At 40.5% G+C, this 18,911-nt stretch overlaps 3 protein-coding genes across 7 annotated transcripts in view; all 3 read left to right on the top strand.

Moving 5' to 3' along the window:
- Window positions 1-2,503: 2,503 nt before the first annotated feature.
- mybl2a (v-myb avian myeloblastosis viral oncogene homolog-like 2a) lies at window positions 2,504-11,142 on the top strand. Of its 3 annotated transcripts, XM_041045771.1 has the most exons (13): window positions 2,504-2,713; window positions 2,965-3,024; window positions 4,319-4,424; window positions 4,725-4,796; window positions 5,055-5,147; window positions 5,263-5,483; window positions 5,636-5,756; window positions 6,443-6,496; window positions 6,654-6,904; window positions 7,142-7,844; window positions 8,551-8,793; window positions 9,183-9,383; window positions 9,543-11,142. In XM_041045771.1, exons 1-13 carry the CDS (start codon window positions 2,703-2,705, stop codon window positions 10,119-10,121), a joined length of 2,715 nt encoding a protein of 904 aa, XP_040901705.1. In that variant the 5' UTR covers window positions 2,504-2,702; the 3' UTR covers window positions 10,122-11,142. The 3 variants fall into 3 exon arrangements, with proteins under 3 accessions (XP_040901705.1, XP_040901715.1, XP_040901725.1); XM_041045781.1 differs by lacking the exon at window positions 2,965-3,024; XM_041045791.1 differs by lacking the exons at window positions 2,504-2,713; window positions 2,965-3,024 and adding an exon at window positions 3,232-3,250.
- A 505-nt stretch (window positions 11,143-11,647) lies between these two features.
- nsun5 (NOP2/Sun RNA methyltransferase 5) lies at window positions 11,648-14,997 on the top strand. Its single transcript, XM_041065633.1, has 4 exons — window positions 11,648-12,801; window positions 13,572-13,779; window positions 14,197-14,361; window positions 14,693-14,997. Exons 1-4 carry the CDS (start codon window positions 11,877-11,879, stop codon window positions 14,877-14,879), a joined length of 1,485 nt encoding a protein of 494 aa, XP_040921567.1. The 5' UTR covers window positions 11,648-11,876; the 3' UTR covers window positions 14,880-14,997.
- A 210-nt stretch (window positions 14,998-15,207) lies between these two features.
- The window catches only part of LOC121200373 (uncharacterized oxidoreductase At1g06690, chloroplastic-like), a 60,378-nt gene continuing 56,674 nt past the window's right edge, over window positions 15,208-18,911 (top strand). Inside the window, exons 1-6 of one of the 3 annotated variants that reach the window (XM_041065652.1) lie at window positions 15,208-15,333; window positions 15,458-15,594; window positions 16,101-16,201; window positions 17,013-17,099; window positions 17,582-17,729; window positions 18,204-18,283. In XM_041065652.1, the coding sequence (XP_040921586.1) occupies window positions 15,483-15,594; window positions 16,101-16,201; window positions 17,013-17,099; window positions 17,582-17,729; window positions 18,204-18,283 (528 nt within the window). In that variant the 5' untranslated portion in view covers window positions 15,208-15,333; window positions 15,458-15,482. Of the gene's footprint in view, window positions 15,338-15,428; window positions 15,595-16,100; window positions 16,202-17,012; window positions 17,100-17,581; window positions 17,730-18,203; window positions 18,284-18,911 lie in introns of all 3 variants that reach the window. The other 2 variants (XM_041065661.1, XM_041065644.1) reach the window with 2 other exon arrangements.

Genomic DNA, 18,911 nt, shown 5'->3' with positions numbered 1-18,911 from the left:
TACCAGGATCCTGACACTGAATCAGTCACATGGAATTCAGACATCATTGACTTTATTATTTACACCTGTTCTTCAGTGAAAATGCTTTTGGAACATAAAGTGAAGAATACAAACACAAGATGAAAGATAAGAGTCTATTCAGGAGCCAAACAACAAAACTTCTTATCATAATGCTATAATGCTTTTCCATGTAGAATGATATAAGGGAAGACTGAAAACATCTGTATGCTAGAATCCATTTTACAGAATTACAGGTGATTTTTTTTTCCAGACAGTAATGATAAATTTGTTTCTATAGCAACATAACAAAGTAGTTTCCAGGAAAATAAACCAATGACATCAATAAAGCAAGGTAATGATCAGAAAAGAGGCTGATGAAAGTAAAACTATATAAAGCAATAAAAGCACTGGAACAACAGAGATAACAGTGAATAAGTAACAAAGCAAAATGGATAATTCCTGGAAAATATTACATTGTTAAACAGAGCTTCAAGAAGTCTTTTCTGTCTTATCAGTTTTTATTACTCCTCTTCTATATTCAATCTCTTGTTTTATTGTTTATTGTTAAAAATGATTGCCCATTAGTTTCAGCTAACACAGTTTCAAGTCTTCCTGGAGTCTATTAGTATACACAAATACACATCAAAGAACAAAGGTCACAAGAGGATTATAACATAAAGAAATTTTAAATGAATAATCTAGTCAATTCTAAATAAGTCAAAATTGATATATAACAAAAAGGAGATGAATGTTATATTTTCAGATTACACCATATTAACTAAAGCATATTTGACTTGCAGTTTGAAACAGTGGTCACTTTAACCAGAAGAGACTCCTTATTTTCAATTTTTCAAGTGTGTAAAACTGGTCAATTATTAATCCTAATACTCACATTTGTTCACCTGTAGGAAGAAGGTAGGTGAAAAGATGTGACCTTACTAACAGCTGGCCATCTGCATTACTGTAGAACTGCCCCACTTAGTGGTAAAAAACAAAAATACAACACATGATTGGGGTCTGACTCACTGATGGAACGCAATGCATAAAAACACAAACAGAAGCCAAGGTTATGTGACACACACACGCAGACTTGTTTGTAATAGATACTTCCCACATTATGTGTGCAATAGGATTTTGGGTTTTCTAGTTTGGATGAAGAAAACTTTAATAGTTTTAATATGACATAAAGCTAGCTAAGCATTTAGCAATAAACATTCAAAATATATTCTTTTCTCTGACATGGAAGGGGCCCCAATAAAGGATATAAACTACACATTGTGCTAGAAACACTCTGGCTTAAGTAACCGTAGTAACTGTGAGAAACCAACAGTTGCCTAGCAACACTGTTGAAGAGAGCAGGGATGACACTGAAAGAGTCAAAGTGATCAAGGCTGTAAAACTTTACCTTTAAGGTGTAACCACACACACACACACACACACACACACACACACACACACACACACTGGTCTTTCTATAGTTGAAAGGACACTCACCAACATAATGCATTCCCTAGCCCCTCACTCTAACCTTAACCATCACAACTGAATGCCTAACCCAAACCCTAAATCTTACCTAATTCTAGCCTGAATGCTAAAACCAAGTGTTAACTCTCCAAAAGCCCTTTAATGTTGGGAGAACTGGCCAAAATCCTCCTCACCATCACAGAAAGACAGGTACACATACTCATGGCTGGGCAAAATTGGCATGTTATGAATTCTGACACAAAACCATAGACCATAAAAAAAAAAAAAAAAAACATAGCCAGGTACCTTCATGTGTCAAATTAAATGTCATTCAGTATTGGGGAAGCATTTAAAGGTAGCATACATTAACGAATGGTGTACAACACACAATAATGCAGTTATAAGCAGACATGTGCTCACATAATGTATTTATTAACAACTGTAATAAGATATGGTAAACTATTGCTACGATAATATCATTAAATGAGAGTCTAGTATACAAAATTAGTTCAACAAATGTTATGGTATTCTGCAGTTTTGTCTTAAGACACCTTTTAGATATGCAACCACTCTAAATAATAAATTGAAAACTCTTGCCTGCCAACTTTTATACAATTCTTGTGTGTATGGTATATTTTCTATCTTTAGAAAGGATGAAGACCATTAAAAATCAAAAGTTGTTTGGGTTTGAGAGGTGCTTAGCAGTGCTAGCATGTAGCTTAGCAGAAATAAGTGACATACCAGTGAGTTCATGAAGAGGCTAATTTAGTTCAAATGTCCCTAAACCTAACTTAGTATTACCATTATACGGCAGTCAATACAACGTCCATTAATGTTTAATCGAGAAAGATTACTTTTCTATAAACAGGTTTGTTAATGTTAATGTTAGGAAGTGAAGCCCTGAGCAAACGGTCAACTGTCCGAGCAACAGCGGCCGTTAGCCGTTAGCGTCGCCCACATGGACCGTTTCCGGGGAATGTGTGCAGCTCTGCAGCCCTGCTGTTCTTGAACAGACCTCTCACTTTCAGTCCCGGGCAAATTTCTACTCACACAACGCCACGAGTTCCTTAACTGTTTCTGTATTTCAGCAACTAACACACACACATTTCATTCAGCGTGTGTTATCGGACCCAACATTTATGTAAAAAGCGCGTTTATTGTTTTAGTTACTGTTGAACTGTTCCAGTTAGCTTGTCCAGTCTCCGTTTCCAGGGCAGAGACTGGAGATACACAGGGGGATGTCGCGCTGGTAAGTCAAGGAAACATAAACGTTTGACGATGTTAACGTTGACTTATTTTAGAAAAAAAAACACGTTTGTGCTGCGCTTAGGTTGGAAACGAAACGTCTCGCAGGTGTAATATTTTTAAACGTATCCTTCGCTATATTTGTAATGGAAGTGGCTTGCTTTGCTTTGTTATGTGCATGAGAGTGTGAGTGCGACGCTGTTTCCCTCTCCCTCATGCCTGTTTAAAAGCCGTTGTCCTGTTGTGTCATGGCAGTGAGCTGGAGAAGCTGGACCCGGCTGTCTTCCAGAAGCAGTTACACAATCTGAAGTTTAGGTAGGGATTTCTGTATCATCCATACTGCCATGTCGACTAACTTTACTTGTTCTACTCACAGACTTCGAAATTATCTTAAATCCATCATATTCGGGTCTGTTACATTTGCGTACATGCACCGCTAGAGGCTCTGTACTTTCTGAACGGTCAGTCAACGTTTCATCGAGCCTGTTCCAGAGACTTGTTAGCCAAGTTAGCTAGCTTGAAGTCACAGCCAAGTTTGAATGTAAGTTATGTAGTTTGTCATTCATTCTGACAAATTAATCGAAGTAATTTGGTATTGAGAGTTGCGCAGTGTACTGTTTAGATATATAGCTTAACGTTTCATATCCATATCCAGCTAATGTTTTGGCTTTTAGCATCTCATGTTAGCCGCTAAGCTATCTCAGCTTTTCTGTGGGCATTTAGCTTGTTGTGGAGCATAAAATGCATGTTTGTGGATATGGTTGCGGGACGGGAAAATGAAATACACAGGCTTTGTACGCAAGGAAACAGTGAAAAGTTACAGTTAAGTGACAAAGTAGTAATAACATTGTGTATGTTTCTTAGCTGTTTACCAAACAGTTGTGGCAGCTTTGTTCCTCATTGGCTTCAACAGTTGTCAATAAAGTTATCTCACTAAGCACATCACAGGGAAGCTATCAAACTTTGTCTCACTGGGATAAAATAGGAAATAAAACTGGACTCCAAAACTACAGTTTTACAGTGAACAGTGGTCTGATAATGAAAAGTGTCCATGTGAAAGAGGGCGAATTTTACTTTCAGCAATGTTTCTTCAAACCACTGTGGACTTTGTATTTTTGTGTACAGTACATGCGGCTTTCAACATCATGGAATAGGCTTACAGGGCTTCCTTCTGAGTACCCCTGTCTAGGATTGTTGTTTTTACCATAGATTTTGATGCTAACTTGCAGGTTATTTATAATGTTTGAGGTGACGTTGTGGAGTGTACTATAAAGAGCAGACACTAGCCAGAAGTGACATTCTAATAGTGTCTTAATCTTGGGATCGCTTTAGATGAAGCATTTGACACACTTAGTCCAAAGGGAGAGACATTTTTATTGTTTTTTTTTAATGTGATAGCTAAACATGAAGTTAAAAATGAAATGACAAAAACTGAACAGCACCTTTCTGAAGTCCATATCAACCATATCAGATGTTCATCTCAATGTACATTGTCTACATTGTACTGAGATGTTTAATCTTCTCACTCTTGGCTCTATATATAAGCTCTATATGTTGAATTGCAGTAAAACATTTCTATTTTGATTAATGGTTGACTGTGTATTTGCAGCATGGAGGAAGAGGGGGATAGCAATCTGTGCATTGAAACTGACTCGGACACAGCAGAGAAGAAGGAAGATGGTACCAAGTGTAAAGTCAAATGGACTCAGGAAGAAGTAAGTGAAAAAGATGATTTTAAACAACTACTGTCCTTACAACAGCTTTTATATTTTAGTCACTTATCAGATGATTTTCATATAAGTCTTTTTTTTGCTGGTTTGTTAGCTTATGTGAAAAATAACTAACTAAAATTCAATAAAAACGACATGGCTAACTCACAGTTATCCTTATGTGATGTCATGTCATTCTCTGATTTTCCCATGTTGTTGTAGTTCATGATAACTTGTACCTGTAAGCTGATGCTAAATCTCACATCAAGTCATTCTGCGCCTGAACCGATTTCTTCTTGTGTTCAGGATGAAAATCTCAAAATCCTGATCAGCAACTTTGGGAAAAAAGATTGGAGAACCATTGCCAGTTTTTTACCAGTAAGTATTCAGTGGAAACAAAGTCAGTTGAGAAAGAGCTAATGAATGAATCAGCAACGTGAACTTTTAAAGGTTAATAAGATAGAAGAACACCAGGGGGATTGAAGCCATGTATCTGTTATGTTTTTAAACTTAAAAAAAAAACATATCTCTGAATGCTGTCCAGTCTCTCTGTGTTTAATTATTTTAATCTTGAATAATGCAATGGAGTGTCTTAGCATTTTAAAAAGAAGAATTAATTTTCCATTGGTGTGACAGGGGCGGACAGAATTCCAGTGTATGCACCGCTGGAAAAAACACCTGGATCCTGATTTAGTCAAAGGCTTCTGGACCAAAGAGGAAGATGAAAAGGTGGAAAAATAACACACAGAAAATCTGATGCAGAGTTGCTTTAAACACAGTTTTTAATTAATATTGTCCTGTCTCACTTTGTACCTGTTTTTTTTTTGCACATGTATTTGGACAGATAGTAGAGCTGGTGGGCACGTATGGCACCAGACACTGGACTTTGATTGCCAGACACTTGAAAGGACGGCTGGGGAAACAGTGTCGGGAGCGCTGGCACAACCACCTTGACCCACTGGTCAAAAAGAGCTCCTGGACCAACGAAGAAGACCTCATCATCTACAAAGCCCACTCAATTCTGGGAAACCGGTGGGCTGAGATTGCCAAGCTGCTCCCTGGAAGGTGGGTTGGTTAACGGTGATTGATTTGCTGAAATTTAACAAGATGAATGGCAGGTAGCTACGTGCATTATTTGGTTGTTACTCTTAAAATAAGTCTGTTTTAACCAGGCATGACACAGAGACTTAAATGTACATTTTTGATTCCTCTTGAAGGACAGACAACTCTGTGAAGAACCACTGGAACTCCACCATCAAACGGAAAGTGGAGTTGGGCTTGTACAAAGATGAAGCTGACAGCATTTCCCTTGATATTCAACAGTTTGTGGAAGGAGAGGTACAGTACAGACTTGAACTGAATTTAGCACATACTGGCTTATCGTTTTCAATTTTTACTGCTTTCCATCATTTTAGTTCATGAATCATCCTTGGGACATAGCTGGTAAAGTGTTTGTTGGTTATAGTTGGAAAATTACAAATTCACTCACCAAGCACTTTATTGGGAACACCTGTACACCCGCTTATTTGTGCAATCATCCAATCAGCCAACCAGGTGACAGCAGTGCAATGTGTAAAATCATGCAGATGCACGTCAGGAGCTTTGGTTAATGACCATCATACATCAGAATGAGAAAAAACAGATCTGGGTGACCTTGACTGTGGTGTGATTGTTGCTGCCAGACAGGCTAGCTGGGGTGTTTCTGAATCTACTGATCTACTGAACTATGTCAACAAAGGAGCTGTTCCAACATCTTGGGGGAATGCATACCATGAAGAATTGAAAGAAAAAGTAGACCTTACCTAGTATTAGTGTGGTGTTCCTAATAAACGCTCAGTGAGTGTTTTATCTAAGTTTCTTCATATTATAAAAACACTACTATTATACAGATATCATTATCAATATATTAATTATTTTGTGGGATTCTGATGACTATGAATACGTATGACCATGTTGACTGTGTGTGAAAGAAACTTATATATGGCTGCTCTGACACTATTCTGGATTTATATGTTGTGTTACAGGTGGACTTCAAGTGTGATGTTGTATTAGACACTGAACCAGTGACTCCTAAAGTGGTAAGCTTTCTATAGATGATTTTTGTAACTTTTCCCTGTAAACTTTTAATTGGTTTTGGTTGCATCAGTGTCAGAGAAAAAAGTCAAAAGGTTTTCCTCCAAGATTTGCCCAGCTGACAAGCATAGTTTCACTCTCCTACTGATTGCTTTGCTGCAGGTCAGGCCAGAGAAAGAGAAGAAACAGAAGGATTGTCAGAAAGCCAAGCAGAGGGCAGTCGTTCCACATCCACAGACTTCAGCATCAAGGAGAGAGTTCTCCTCTCCCACTCCGTCCTTGCCCCCAAGTTCGAGTTCGAGTTCCAGTCCCAGTTCCTGCTCAGGTGCTCTATCAGCAGCCACGCTGGTGGACCAGAAAAAATTTGCAGATGCCGCTCTGAGGATGATCGCTGAAGACATGCTGCCACTCAGGTGACTTTTGGTGGTAGTGACTGTTAGCTTCTGTTATCTTGCCAAAATACACATTTTTTTTTAAAACTCTGTGTTTATTGAATTACTGCACTCAAAACATAAGCCTCCTCCTGAAGCATAAAGGCTAGTTACCTGTATGTTTACCACATGTTAAGATAGAAATTCAATCACCAGTCTAGCTCAAACACTCACACACACAAAAACAGTATAATGCTAATGTATTTTTATTCCCCACAGCTTTGTTGAAGGCGCAGGCTTCAGGTCTTTCATGAGCACCATTAACCCTGAATACAGCAAGCTATCCCAACGTACCATGGGCCTGCAGCTCTATGATGATGTGGAGAGAACCATTAAGCCTCAGCTCATCCGTGACCTTAAAGGCTGCCTTGCCAGTACCAAAGACGGTGAGAGCGCCATTCATGTCACTTTTGACCTCTGGGCTGGGGATCAGTCCCAACCAACTGAGGATCCCATCATCGTTGTGCAGCTCCACTTTATCACTGATTCCTGGCAGATGCGCCGTCCCATTGTGGCTTTCCGTCACCTCAGTCACAAAAACCTCAGCGCCACCGTGGCCAGGGAGCTTGAGGGTGTGCTACTCAGCTACGGCATATTTCCTCGCAGCATTGGCTACATCCTCGCCAACCAGGCCAAAGAAACCCTGGCTGGGAACAACTTGTTCTGTGACTATAAGATCATGTGCTCATCCAGCAGGGGAGAACCCGATGGAGATGAGATAGTGGCATTTCTTTCAGACCAGATGTCAGATACAGAGTCCCCCTTTTCAGAGCTGCAGATTGGGACCAGGACCACCTGTGTGGCCAAAACACTTCAGCTGGTGATCAAGGAGGCATTGAAGAATTCCAGGGTAGTGGAGAATCTGCTCTCACAGGCCCACAATGTGGTGGCTTTCTTTAGGAGCAGCGCCTACTGGAGTGAGGTAGGAGAGACAGACAAACAAATAAAAATTTGATTTTCAGATTTATTTTACTCTGGTCAGAAAGCCTGTCATTTTGTCTCAGATTAGTAGATCTTACGTCCAAAGATGAGGCTGCAGTACCAGCTTGTCTTGTTTTAATTAAGTTTTTATTAATGAAATTCAGTGTCCTGAAAAGACAAGGTTTGGTCACAATGTTTCATGTAAAAATTTCTAGTCCCACTTGCACATGACCAGAGAGAGAAGAGCTTGTTTTCTTTTTTTTTCTTCTGTGTGGAGACGCTTACTTTCTTTGTTATCCACAGTTCTTCATTATTTATCAAGATTTATCTCTTAGAAATACGATTTATAATTTATATTTCAGATATCAGACTTATTGATTATTTAAAGGTTTATTTGTGAGTTCTTCAGTTCATTGATGGGAAATCACAAATTAAACATTAACATTGTGTTTCTATTGTTACATTGTTCTACATTCTATTGTCACCACTGTTTTTCTTTGCCAATTCATTTCCTGTGATGGGCATATGTATGATTTTTTTTAGACGTCTCATTTTACATCTTCCGTTACATTACATTTTTCAGTGTTTATGGCTGATACATTTGTGGTTTATTTATTTTTATTTTTTTTACAGCAATAGAGATTCAAAGTTCTTTCAAATTGTTTTAACATGTCCATTTTTTGTGATTTTTTTTTGTTTTTGTGTAGGTTTTGTTGAAGGAGTACAACGTGTCTCTGTGCCCTTCATCCAGTAATTGTCGCTGGAAGTCCATGATGTTGTCTTTACGCCGTATGGTGCAGGAGTCCGCTTGGAGCGCCGCCATGACTCTCCTTGCTCAGGCTCGCATAGAGGCTAATGACACAGCCAGTGCCCCACCTCTGGTCATGGTCAAAAGGGATCAAGTGACCGACATCCTGAGTCTCCTTGAGCCGTTTGAGGAGGCCTTAGAGGTAAAAGAGAAAGTTAATGGCAACCTTATGTATTATCGATGTAATGGGAATGTGATCTTTTAAAAATAAGACACATGAACATCACTCTCAGTTACTTGTCATTTAAAGTAACATCATTAAGACTCAAAGCACTTCATCCACATGTTCTTACACAGACATACCTACATTACTTACTAACAAATGCATAATAATAAATCCAATAATGCTGAAGTGCTCATGTCTTAATTTTTCAGCTGTAAACGGAGCCTTGGTTCAAGAATTAGACATCTTCTTCTTTATGAATCCCTTGAAAATATTGCACATATGTAAGGAAATACTGTATTTGTAGTATGGATATTGTTTGTTGAAGATTATGTGAGAACATTTCCTTTTTGCCTCCTCTAACCCAGGTCCTGCAAGGAAATGGTGTGACCATCTCTTTCATCATCCCCTCCCTCATTGGCCTTGATAAGACCTTGGAGAGCCGTGCCACCAACTACATGCACTTCAACAAGGCCCTGCGCACCGGCCTTCACACACACTTCCAATCCCTGATTCACCAGAAGGACATGATACTAGCTGCTGTGCTCGACCCAAGGATCAAAATGCAGGTACTGTATTAGGACAGAAGCCTGGCTCTTCTTGTCACGCTTTACCGTTTTGCATCCACAGAGCTGACAAACTGAAAGCTTCAAAGGTGGCCTGCAAAATTGCAAGATGGCATCTTATGCTGATTTTATATTATGTCTTGAACATTCTTTTTTTTCCAGCCATTTTCTGATGCCAAACTGGAGCACCAGACAGGCTTCCTCAGTCCTCCATCAAAGCATCAGGCTCGCACCGTTGTGGAAGCTGCATTAGCAAACATGGAAGCCTCAGCATCTCCCTCTGTGGAAGCAGATAAAGACCAGACAAACAAGGAGCTGGAGCAGGATGGCGAAAAGGAGAGCCAAGCCGGCACACTAATGGAAGCATCTGACGCCAGCGACGGAGTCAGTGGAAATGACCTCAAGCGCAAATCCATCTTCGACTTCCTCCAGCCGCCTGCAAAGACCATGAAGGTGTCAGAGCTTGATGCGTACCTGTCCGAACCACTGTGGGAAAGCAGCTCCAGCGTGCTGTACTGGAAATCTGCTACTCGGTACCCTGAGCTCCAGGGCATCGCCAAGAAGCTGCTGGCAGTACCAGCCACCTCAGGGGGCTTCGACCGGCTCTATCCAATGGCAGCATGTATTATAAGAGCCAAGAGGAACCGCCTGCCACCTCACACCACAGAGAGATTGCTGCTATACAAAAACTCTTTAAAGACAAAGACTGTTAAAAAACCCTGCGGGGTCGTTAAACAGTGATGGGCCAAGTCACAACTGGGTCGGGTTATTCTGTCCTTCATCAAAAGAGCCTCCACACTTAACTTCTCCATACTCGTCACATTGCATTAAACAGAAACTCTTCATCCTTACTTACATGAATTATGCTTGTACACCCAATCCACTCAATTAAATGAACTTTCAGGGAACATTAGATCAAACTAACTGAATTTAGCATTATTTTGACCTTGCAGAAGAATGCAACAGCAGCAAAATATTTTAAAAGTGTATTGAAAATAAGGGCGGTGTGCTCAGAGTATTTCTGTCAACAAAAAAAAACCCACAAGACACAATACAATGGCAAGTGTTTAAAGTAACAGGAAGCCTCTCTTTTCCCTTCACACAAAGTAGGTGAACTGCCTTCTCAAAACAATTTATAATAAACAACAAATGAAGAATTGGATGCTTCAAACAGATCCATAAAAGATAAAAGAGCGTGTCTTTCTCTTGATGCACAAATTGGATGTTTGTTTTTTTTCTGCACTCTTCATCAGGTAATACAGTCTAAGTGAATAGTATGTGTCAGAAAATGCACTGTAAATTTTCTAAGCAGTTTGCTCATTGTAATTTATTTGTTTTGTATGCTGTACACCAAGTGCAGATGAAATGTGTTGGGTCACTTGGCAGTAAACTGAATGAGACTCTGCACCTTTTTTTCAGCTTTTTTTGTAAAAGCCATGTTTATTTTATTAGTCTTTTACAATTTGTTTATCGCTCAGTGATGCATTAGAGGTGCACCAGCAAATGGATTTTTCAAGAGCCTTGATGATTTACCAATTTTTGCTCTTAAATTAGATGTAATATCTGATGGGAGCTGGTGGGAAAGGTCACTCGACATCTTAGTTTGAGTGTAATAGACTGGTTGGCTTTTAAACAAACCTAAGTTCACATTGAATAACAGATGACTGACTTCATTGCAGTGATAATTGTCCATATTGTGCTAATGAGTCCTTTGACCTCTTGTATCTCCACATGGACATACACAGAGAATGTACTTATACTAAATAATAAAGATATTTTTCTCTACAGTTTTCATCATGTTCAAGTCCATTTCTGTCTGTCTGGGTAATAATACTACTAATACTATAATCAACTGGGATAGTCGCTCTGTGAAGGGTGTAATGATAACCAGTTTAGCAGTTTAAGTAGTTTATCCTGGGCACCCCATATTGGAAAAATAACGATAAAATGTACCGTATACTTAAAACAAAACAAAACAAAAACAAAATGGCATTGGGAGACCAAAACGTGATGAGACAAATAATTCTAAGTATTGCACTGAAATGCACATGTGAAACTGTCATTATTTAAAAAAAAAAAAAAAAGACTATGACAGTACTGTGTTGTAAACGTTTATAACAATAAAGTGTTAGTTAAAATTGTAATTAATTTTTTAGGGAGAGTTGAGAGGAATTGTCGTAATTCAATTGTCATCAGTGATTGGCTGTACAGGCCTCGTACGTCAGACGAAATCAGTGCGTCAGCTTGTACTTCCGGGGTTACGACCCTTCCTCTGCCATGTGCATGGGGGAAAGTATCCGTGAAACTGTTTTTATAAAAACCTGAATGAGGAATAAACCCGTTGCTTGTTCCCTGCTCAGCGCTAAAGAGAGAAGTGGAGGCCGGTGCAGGACGAGGAATGAGTCAGGCCAGTTGTCACAAGTAAAACACCGGTAACCAGCTGGAAAAGTGACGAGTTAATCTGGTTTGATAGCTCGCTAAAGGTTCGTTTTCGCCATGGCTCTGTACCTGAAAGCCGCAGAGATCCTGGAGAAAGCCGAGAGGAAGCAGGGCGCTTTGAAAACTCTGGTTTACGACAGTAAATTTGCGAACATCAAGCAGCTGTTCGCTCTGGTTTGTGAGACTCAGAAGTTTTCCTCCATCCTGCAGGAGCTTATCGAGTCCACCAAGCTGCTCAAACAGACCAAGCTGAAGATGCACCTGGCCAAGGTGCTGGTGTACGACCTGGTGATGGGCCAGGGGCTGAAGTGTGGCGGGTCCTGGAAGACCACGATGATGAAGCATCGCGCCCGGCTGCAGGCGGAGCTGGCCCGCATGAAGATAAAGCGGAAGGTTAGCAGGAATGAGGACCTGCTCCCGGCCAGCGTTCAGCAGCTCGCCGGGAACCAGCTACCCAGGTATGTGCGTGTGAACACCCTGAAGACCACCGTGGAGGATGCTGTGGACTACTGGAAGAGGGATGGCTTCTCCTACCAGGGACAAGCTACCAGGCTGGACGACTTAACCCTGAAGAAGAAAGACTTTGTGAGGGACCTTCACCTCCCGGAGCTGCTGGTCTTCTCTCCTAAAACTGACTTTCATGACCACTTCCTGTACAAGGCTGGCCACATCATTCTGCAGGACAAAGCCAGCTGCCTCCCTGCCTATCTCCTCAACCCCCCACCTGGCAGCCATGTCATAGATGCCTGCGCTGCCCCCGGCAACAAAACCAGCCACCTGGCAGCCATCATGAAGAACAAGGGCAAGCTGTTTGCCTTTGATTTGGATGCCAAACGTTTGGCCACCATGTCGACTCTCCTGCTCCGAGCTGGCGTCACCTGTCAGCAGCTGGCCAACCAGGACTTCTTGAAGGTGGACCCTGACAGTGCGCAGTATAAAGATGTTGAGTATATCCTGCTGGATCCCTCCTGCAGTGGATCAGGTACAGTAACCAGTTATCCCTACATGTGTGTGTGTGATCCTCTGCCTGCTGTCAGGACCATAGTTTCATTGTCATGTGATCCAAACATCTGCCGACCATATATGCAAATAGGCAGTTTATACTAAAGGTTTTGGGACTCATTCTCTCTGCTCACCGCTGCATCCTACATCACTGCCTGCGTCCAGGAGTTTTCATTTCCTAAATCTTCCTGGCCAGTGTAGCTGGCGAGGCTTGCACCGATTTCTTTCAGAGCAGGACGGAAATTTTTGAGATACATGTACTGTCCTAGAGTGTGTCCAGACATTTTATTTTACTTTGTACTTCTACTCCACCACATCTCAGAGGGAAATATTGTGCTCTTTATTTGACTACATTTATTTGACATCTATGGTTATTAATTTTTACATCATTTTATTGGTATTTTTTTCCTATGTAAATCGCACTGATAAATCTGAGCTTTCAAAAGGCTCGGAGAGAGTCAAACAGCTAAAAGTTGGAAGCATCAATGCAACACTATTGCAGCTCTCTTTCTACAGACGCATGTTCAGCAATTTCTCAGAAATTGCTGAACATGCAAAGGAAAAGACAGATATACAGATAGTGATGAGTAACATGTTCTCAGCTCAGCCCTATTATCTTCCTAAGCTTTCTGCTCATCAGATACTATATACTAAGAGCGTTTTCACTTATCACTCATGCTGTAATTGGATTGTTATCATTGGTTATAGGATTGAGGTATCATTTTTATACTGTGTGTGTGTGGGGTCCAGGAATGGTGTGCTTGCGGGACAACACCTCTGCTGACCAGGAGAAGGATCAGGCTCGTCTGGCCTCCTTGGCCTCCTTCCAGCTGCGGTGCCTGAACCACGGTCTCAGGTTTCCCCGCCTGAAGCGCCTGGTCTACTCCACCTGCTCCGTCCACAGCCAGGAGAACGAGGAAGTCATAACGGCCTGTCTGCAGCAGAACCCCGGCTTCAGGTAGCAACAGTCCACTTACGCTTAATCAAAATTAAAATATTAATGTTTTTACACCCCAACGAACATTTGAGCATTTGCTTTTCCAGGTCATGTGATTTGCAGTATTTGCATCTTTCCTTCAGGAGTGTTCCCCTAATGAGGGGGATTGTTTGTAACTGTACAGACGTGGGATTTCTCAGATTTTTCTCAGATTTCTCACATGTTGGTCGCTTGATGTGAAAATTTTACTGATACTGTGTATTTATATTCTTTACATGAATAATTTAGGCTGGAATATTTATTTCCATAATGTGTTTCGAGCTGAAGATTTGGACGTGCTTGGAATTATCAGTCACTTTCCAATGTGCTGCCGTTGCTGTTGGAAATATAATTATCGGTGGAACCGTTATTTGAATACTTCTGTGTTTTCTCCTCCAGGCTGGTTCCTCTGCTGGCCCAGTGGCCTGAGCGAGGCCTGGAACCTCTCACTCAGTGTCTGCGAGCCAGCACCACCGAGACCCGCACACACGGCTTCTTCGTGGCTCTGCTGGAGAAACACAGTGAGGCTGGGAGTATGGAGCAGGAACAAGTGGTCCAGATAAGGTAAATACTGGGATTCCATATAAAGTAATTGCTATAGAGTCAAACACTTTTATCAATGCTGTATTTAAAAGTCCTGTTTGCTCAGGAACTGTATTTCTAAGGGACATCCAATCATTTTTTATTTACATGAAAATATAGTAGAAATTATTAAAAGTAGATATTTTGGTTTTATTCTCTCATAAAACAACACACACACACACACTTTTCCACATAGTCACAGAAAAACAACACTATTCAACATGACAAATGCACATGGAGACACACAAACTTTGAAATGCAGCATACAAATCTTGATCAGACTGTCCCTCACTGTCTGCTCCCTCTGTCACAGCCACCCTGAGGAGACAGCACACAGTCCACCTGCCTGTGAGGAAACACCGGACTCTTCAGAGACAGAGGACAAAACCACACCTGCTGCAGACCTGATGTGCTGCACACAGACTGACAGTACACCGGGCAAGAGGAAGAGGAAGAAGAAAAAGAAGAAGAAGAAGAAGGGGGCCACAATGGCAGAGTAATGATAAGAAATTTAAAATAGGACTCCTACATCATTTTATCTGAGAGATCATCAGTGAAGATTTCTATTAATTTCCAGTAGAGACATGTCAGGTTTGTGGCTGAGAAATAAATATTATTTTTTACTGTATCACGTCTCTGTGTCTCATTATTGTTAGATACTCCGCAAAGCTCCTGGTTTACATGTTTTCAGAATGAGGCTCAGGTACTTTTGTTTCTCCAGAGAAGTTACAGCTGTTATCCAGTAGGGGGCAGGTAACTATCAGCCGACCAGCAGAAGAAGGAGCTCACTTCCGGCCAAACAGAGACTCTCATTGGTTGAAACACTCGTGACTTTTGTAACCTTAGGAAACACCTTTTGTAACTGTTGAATAATGTTTTATAACGACGTTGTTGCAGTAGCTCATAGTTAAACTTGCAGGTTTTGTGTCGAGCACAGCCCGTAGGAATCGCAAAGTAAGTCGCTTTTTGCATTTAGCGAGTTTTAATTTTGATATTATATAAATTAAAAGTATGAACACTGCTCCTTGTCTGTGTATTTACCATGGGAGAAAGAAAGTAACTGTGCCGCACTCTGCAGCTCCCTCCCCGGCTCTGGCAGTAAGATGTCCCCGGTGCCCAAAGTGAGACTGTCCGGAGGTCTGGAGATCTGCCGGGTCCTGAACGGGATGTGGCAGGTGTCCGGGGCGCACGGAGCCGTAGATAAAGCCAGAGCAGGTGAATCATGAAAATATCACGGATAAACTGAAGGCAACTGGGTGTTTAGGGACTTATGTGGAAATCACAGATGGAGCACTAGTTTGTAACAGATATACTCGCTACGTTTTATACCCATGTCAAACTGTGGTGCCCTGGTTTAGAAAACAGGAGAAGGAAACGCATTCTTGGATTATGGATGCAGCCATGAAAAATACATCAGAGCCATGGTGTAAACCCTGTTTCTAAACTCAGTAGGTTTTTTTTAAAGAAGTGTAAAGGGAGAAGCTGCAGACTCTTTAACCTCAGCCTTCTAAGGGTTTTTTTGCAGTAAACCTGTGGGATTCTTTACAATAAAGACTGAAAACAACCTCAAGAAAATAAATTTTACATGCAGATTAAAGCAAATACTTTAAAATGTAAGTGGTGCAACATTGTGACTGAAAAAATAAAAGACTTCAACATGGCTGCTCTCTCTATCGACATGTTGCATACCCTAACAGCTCTTCCCTGTCTTATCTCTCCAGTTGAGGCCATGCAGGCCTATGTGGATGCTGGTCTGACCACATTTGACATGGCAGACATTTATGGGCCTGCAGAGGAAATATTTGGACAGTTCAACAGTCAGGTACTCACATGTATGCATACACACATACATTTCAGTGTTGAAATGTGTTGAATAGATGTGGTTAAATAAACACTTACTTTACTCACACAAATAGAATTTCTCTGTACTTCTAATCAGTATCTCAATTAAGGTAAAGTAAGCTGACTGTATTAGGAACATGCTGTATTATTTAATGCAGTTTTATTTATATAAAACAGGTATAATACATGCTGCATGTTCCTCCTAGCTCAGTCCTGCCCAGTTATTGATTTTCCCTCCAACTGTTTGTGTCGGTTTGCCACAGAGCTGCAGATACTCAACACACACTCCATTCTTTCACACTCCACTCACACACACACACACACACACACACACACACACACACACACACACACACACACACACACATTCGTATAAGAATGTGTAGTAGTAGTAGTACTAATGGTTTCTCTGCTTTTCTATTACACACGCACATACACACACACACACACACTCAAAGGTCCCTGATGCAGCTCAGATCAGTGTTTTTGTGGTTGATGTGTTGTGACAGTCTAATGTTATCAACCATGGTCTCACTCATTCATCTGGAATAACATGTAGAAAGAGAGAGAGCTCTTCTCTCATCTCATCAAACCAGCTTTTCTTTCTGTGAACTAATCAACATATACTTCTTAACCCTTGCATCTTCCAACATCATAGTATTTTTGGATGCACTACAGAATTGTTAAAAAAAAAGATTTATATATATATATGTGTGTGTGTGTGTATAACGACCTAGCACAATAGTGCACAGTTTGTTATTTGTAGTTATAACTGTTTGTTTGATCTATAGATGAAGTGCAGATCTTCTGGGAATGCCACCCCAGCTCTGCAGGGTCTGACCAAATACGTGCCAAGACCAGGACCAATGGACCGCAAGGTCAGCCTCAGACTAATGAGTTAAGACAAGTGTGACACTCACACTCAGTCTGTCAGGGTTTTAAAAGTGATAATAGTTTTATCCACTAGAGAGCAGTGTGTGTCTTTATGAAGAATCAGTGAACTTCTTTACTGGTCAACTTAACTGAAGAAAAAACACATAAAAAAACACTTAAATTATTCCCTCTATGTCCCCTGTTTACGGAGATCTTTACTTTGAAAAGAAAAAGTCACTCTCAATTTCACAACATGGGTGATTTTATTTTTGGATTAATGTGCACTGGAATGTGATTGTTCTGAAAAAAAGTGTCAATACAATATGTTGCAGCTTCTCACAATTCACAGGCTTTATTTGTATCTACAGTTTGTAAATGAATGTACATTAAATGTACATTAAATGTTTTTGTTTTTAAAGAACCACAGTTAGTTTTAATGTTGAAAGTAGAAGCAGATGCTGAAGCATCTCTGTGTGTGTATGTGCAGGTGGTGGAGAAGGCGCTGCAGCGCTCCATGACCCGAATGCAGGTGGACAGTCTGGACTGTGTCCAGTTTCACTGGTGGGACTATAGAGACAAGAGATACTTGGATGCGCTGGGACACCTGTCTGATCTGCAGCAGGAGGGAGTCATACGTATGTGCCCTGCTATACACAATACATACTGCAAACATGTACAGGTAAACGTAAGAGTAAGAGACAAAATCTAACTTCAAACACGTGGACAGTTCACTGACCAGTTTATGTTTAATTTTTATGCAGTTATCACACACAGACACACATATATATAAACAGATATATCAGTACTGGTGTATATGGGAAAATTGAAACAAACTATTTTGTTTTGTTTGAATTTTATGCATATTTTAGTGTGAAAGTCCGTTATTGACATTGAAAATAGCAATGTGACAGTATAAGCACTAAAGGTCCACTTACTAGCTTTTTCCAGTGTCTAACTGCGTTTTCATGGTCTTGACCCGCTGATGGAGTCTTTATTCATCACACATTAGGTTCACTTGCTCTGGGTTTCCAAAGCTTCCATTGTTGATCTGTGTTTTTATTCTGAGCAGCCTTCAGGGTCCCATCTGTTTCCTCTTTTTTTTCCTTCAGGTGAACTTGCCCTCACTAACTTTGACACACAGAGACTGGAGGAGATCACCAGCAGAGGCATCCGCATCTCCAGCAACCAGGTAACAGTTTCCTCCATGTGTTAATACAGTTACTCCCTCAGACTCCTGATTTCTATTTCTCTCTTCTTAGTATGACCTCAAAATGTCATAAAAAACATCATAGTATAGTAAGGCGTCAAAATCGGCAGAAAAAAGTCAAAGTTTAGTATGACCCTCAAAATGTGCCAAAAAACGTCATAATATAGTAAGGCGTCAAAATCGGCCAAAAAAAGTCATACTTTAGTATGACCTCAAAATGTGCCAAAAAACTTCATAGAAAAATAAGGCGTCAAAATCGGCCAAAAAAAGTCATTTTTCAGAACAGCCTCAAAATGTCATAAAAATGGTCATAGTATAGTAAGGTGTCAAAATCGGCCTAAAAAAGTCATTTTTCAGAACGGCCTCAAAATGTCATAAAAATGGTCATAGTATATTAAGGCGTCAAAATCGGCCAAAAAAGTCAATTATTTTCGGCCTCAAAATGTCATAAAAATGGCCATAGTATAGTAAGGCATCAAAATCGGCCAAAAAAAGTCAATTTTTTTTTTCGGCCTCAAAATGTCATAAAAATGGTCATAGTATAGTAAGGCGTCAAAATCGGCCATAAAAAGTCATTTTTCAGAACGGCCTCAAAATGTCATAAAAATGG

The sequence above is a fragment of the Toxotes jaculatrix genome, chromosome 2 (genome assembly GCF_017976425.1).
Source record: "Toxotes jaculatrix isolate fToxJac2 chromosome 2, fToxJac2.pri, whole genome shotgun sequence".
Taxonomy (NCBI): domain Eukaryota; kingdom Metazoa; phylum Chordata; class Actinopteri; family Toxotidae; genus Toxotes; species Toxotes jaculatrix.
This window is presented reverse-complemented; position numbering and strand designations above follow the sequence as displayed.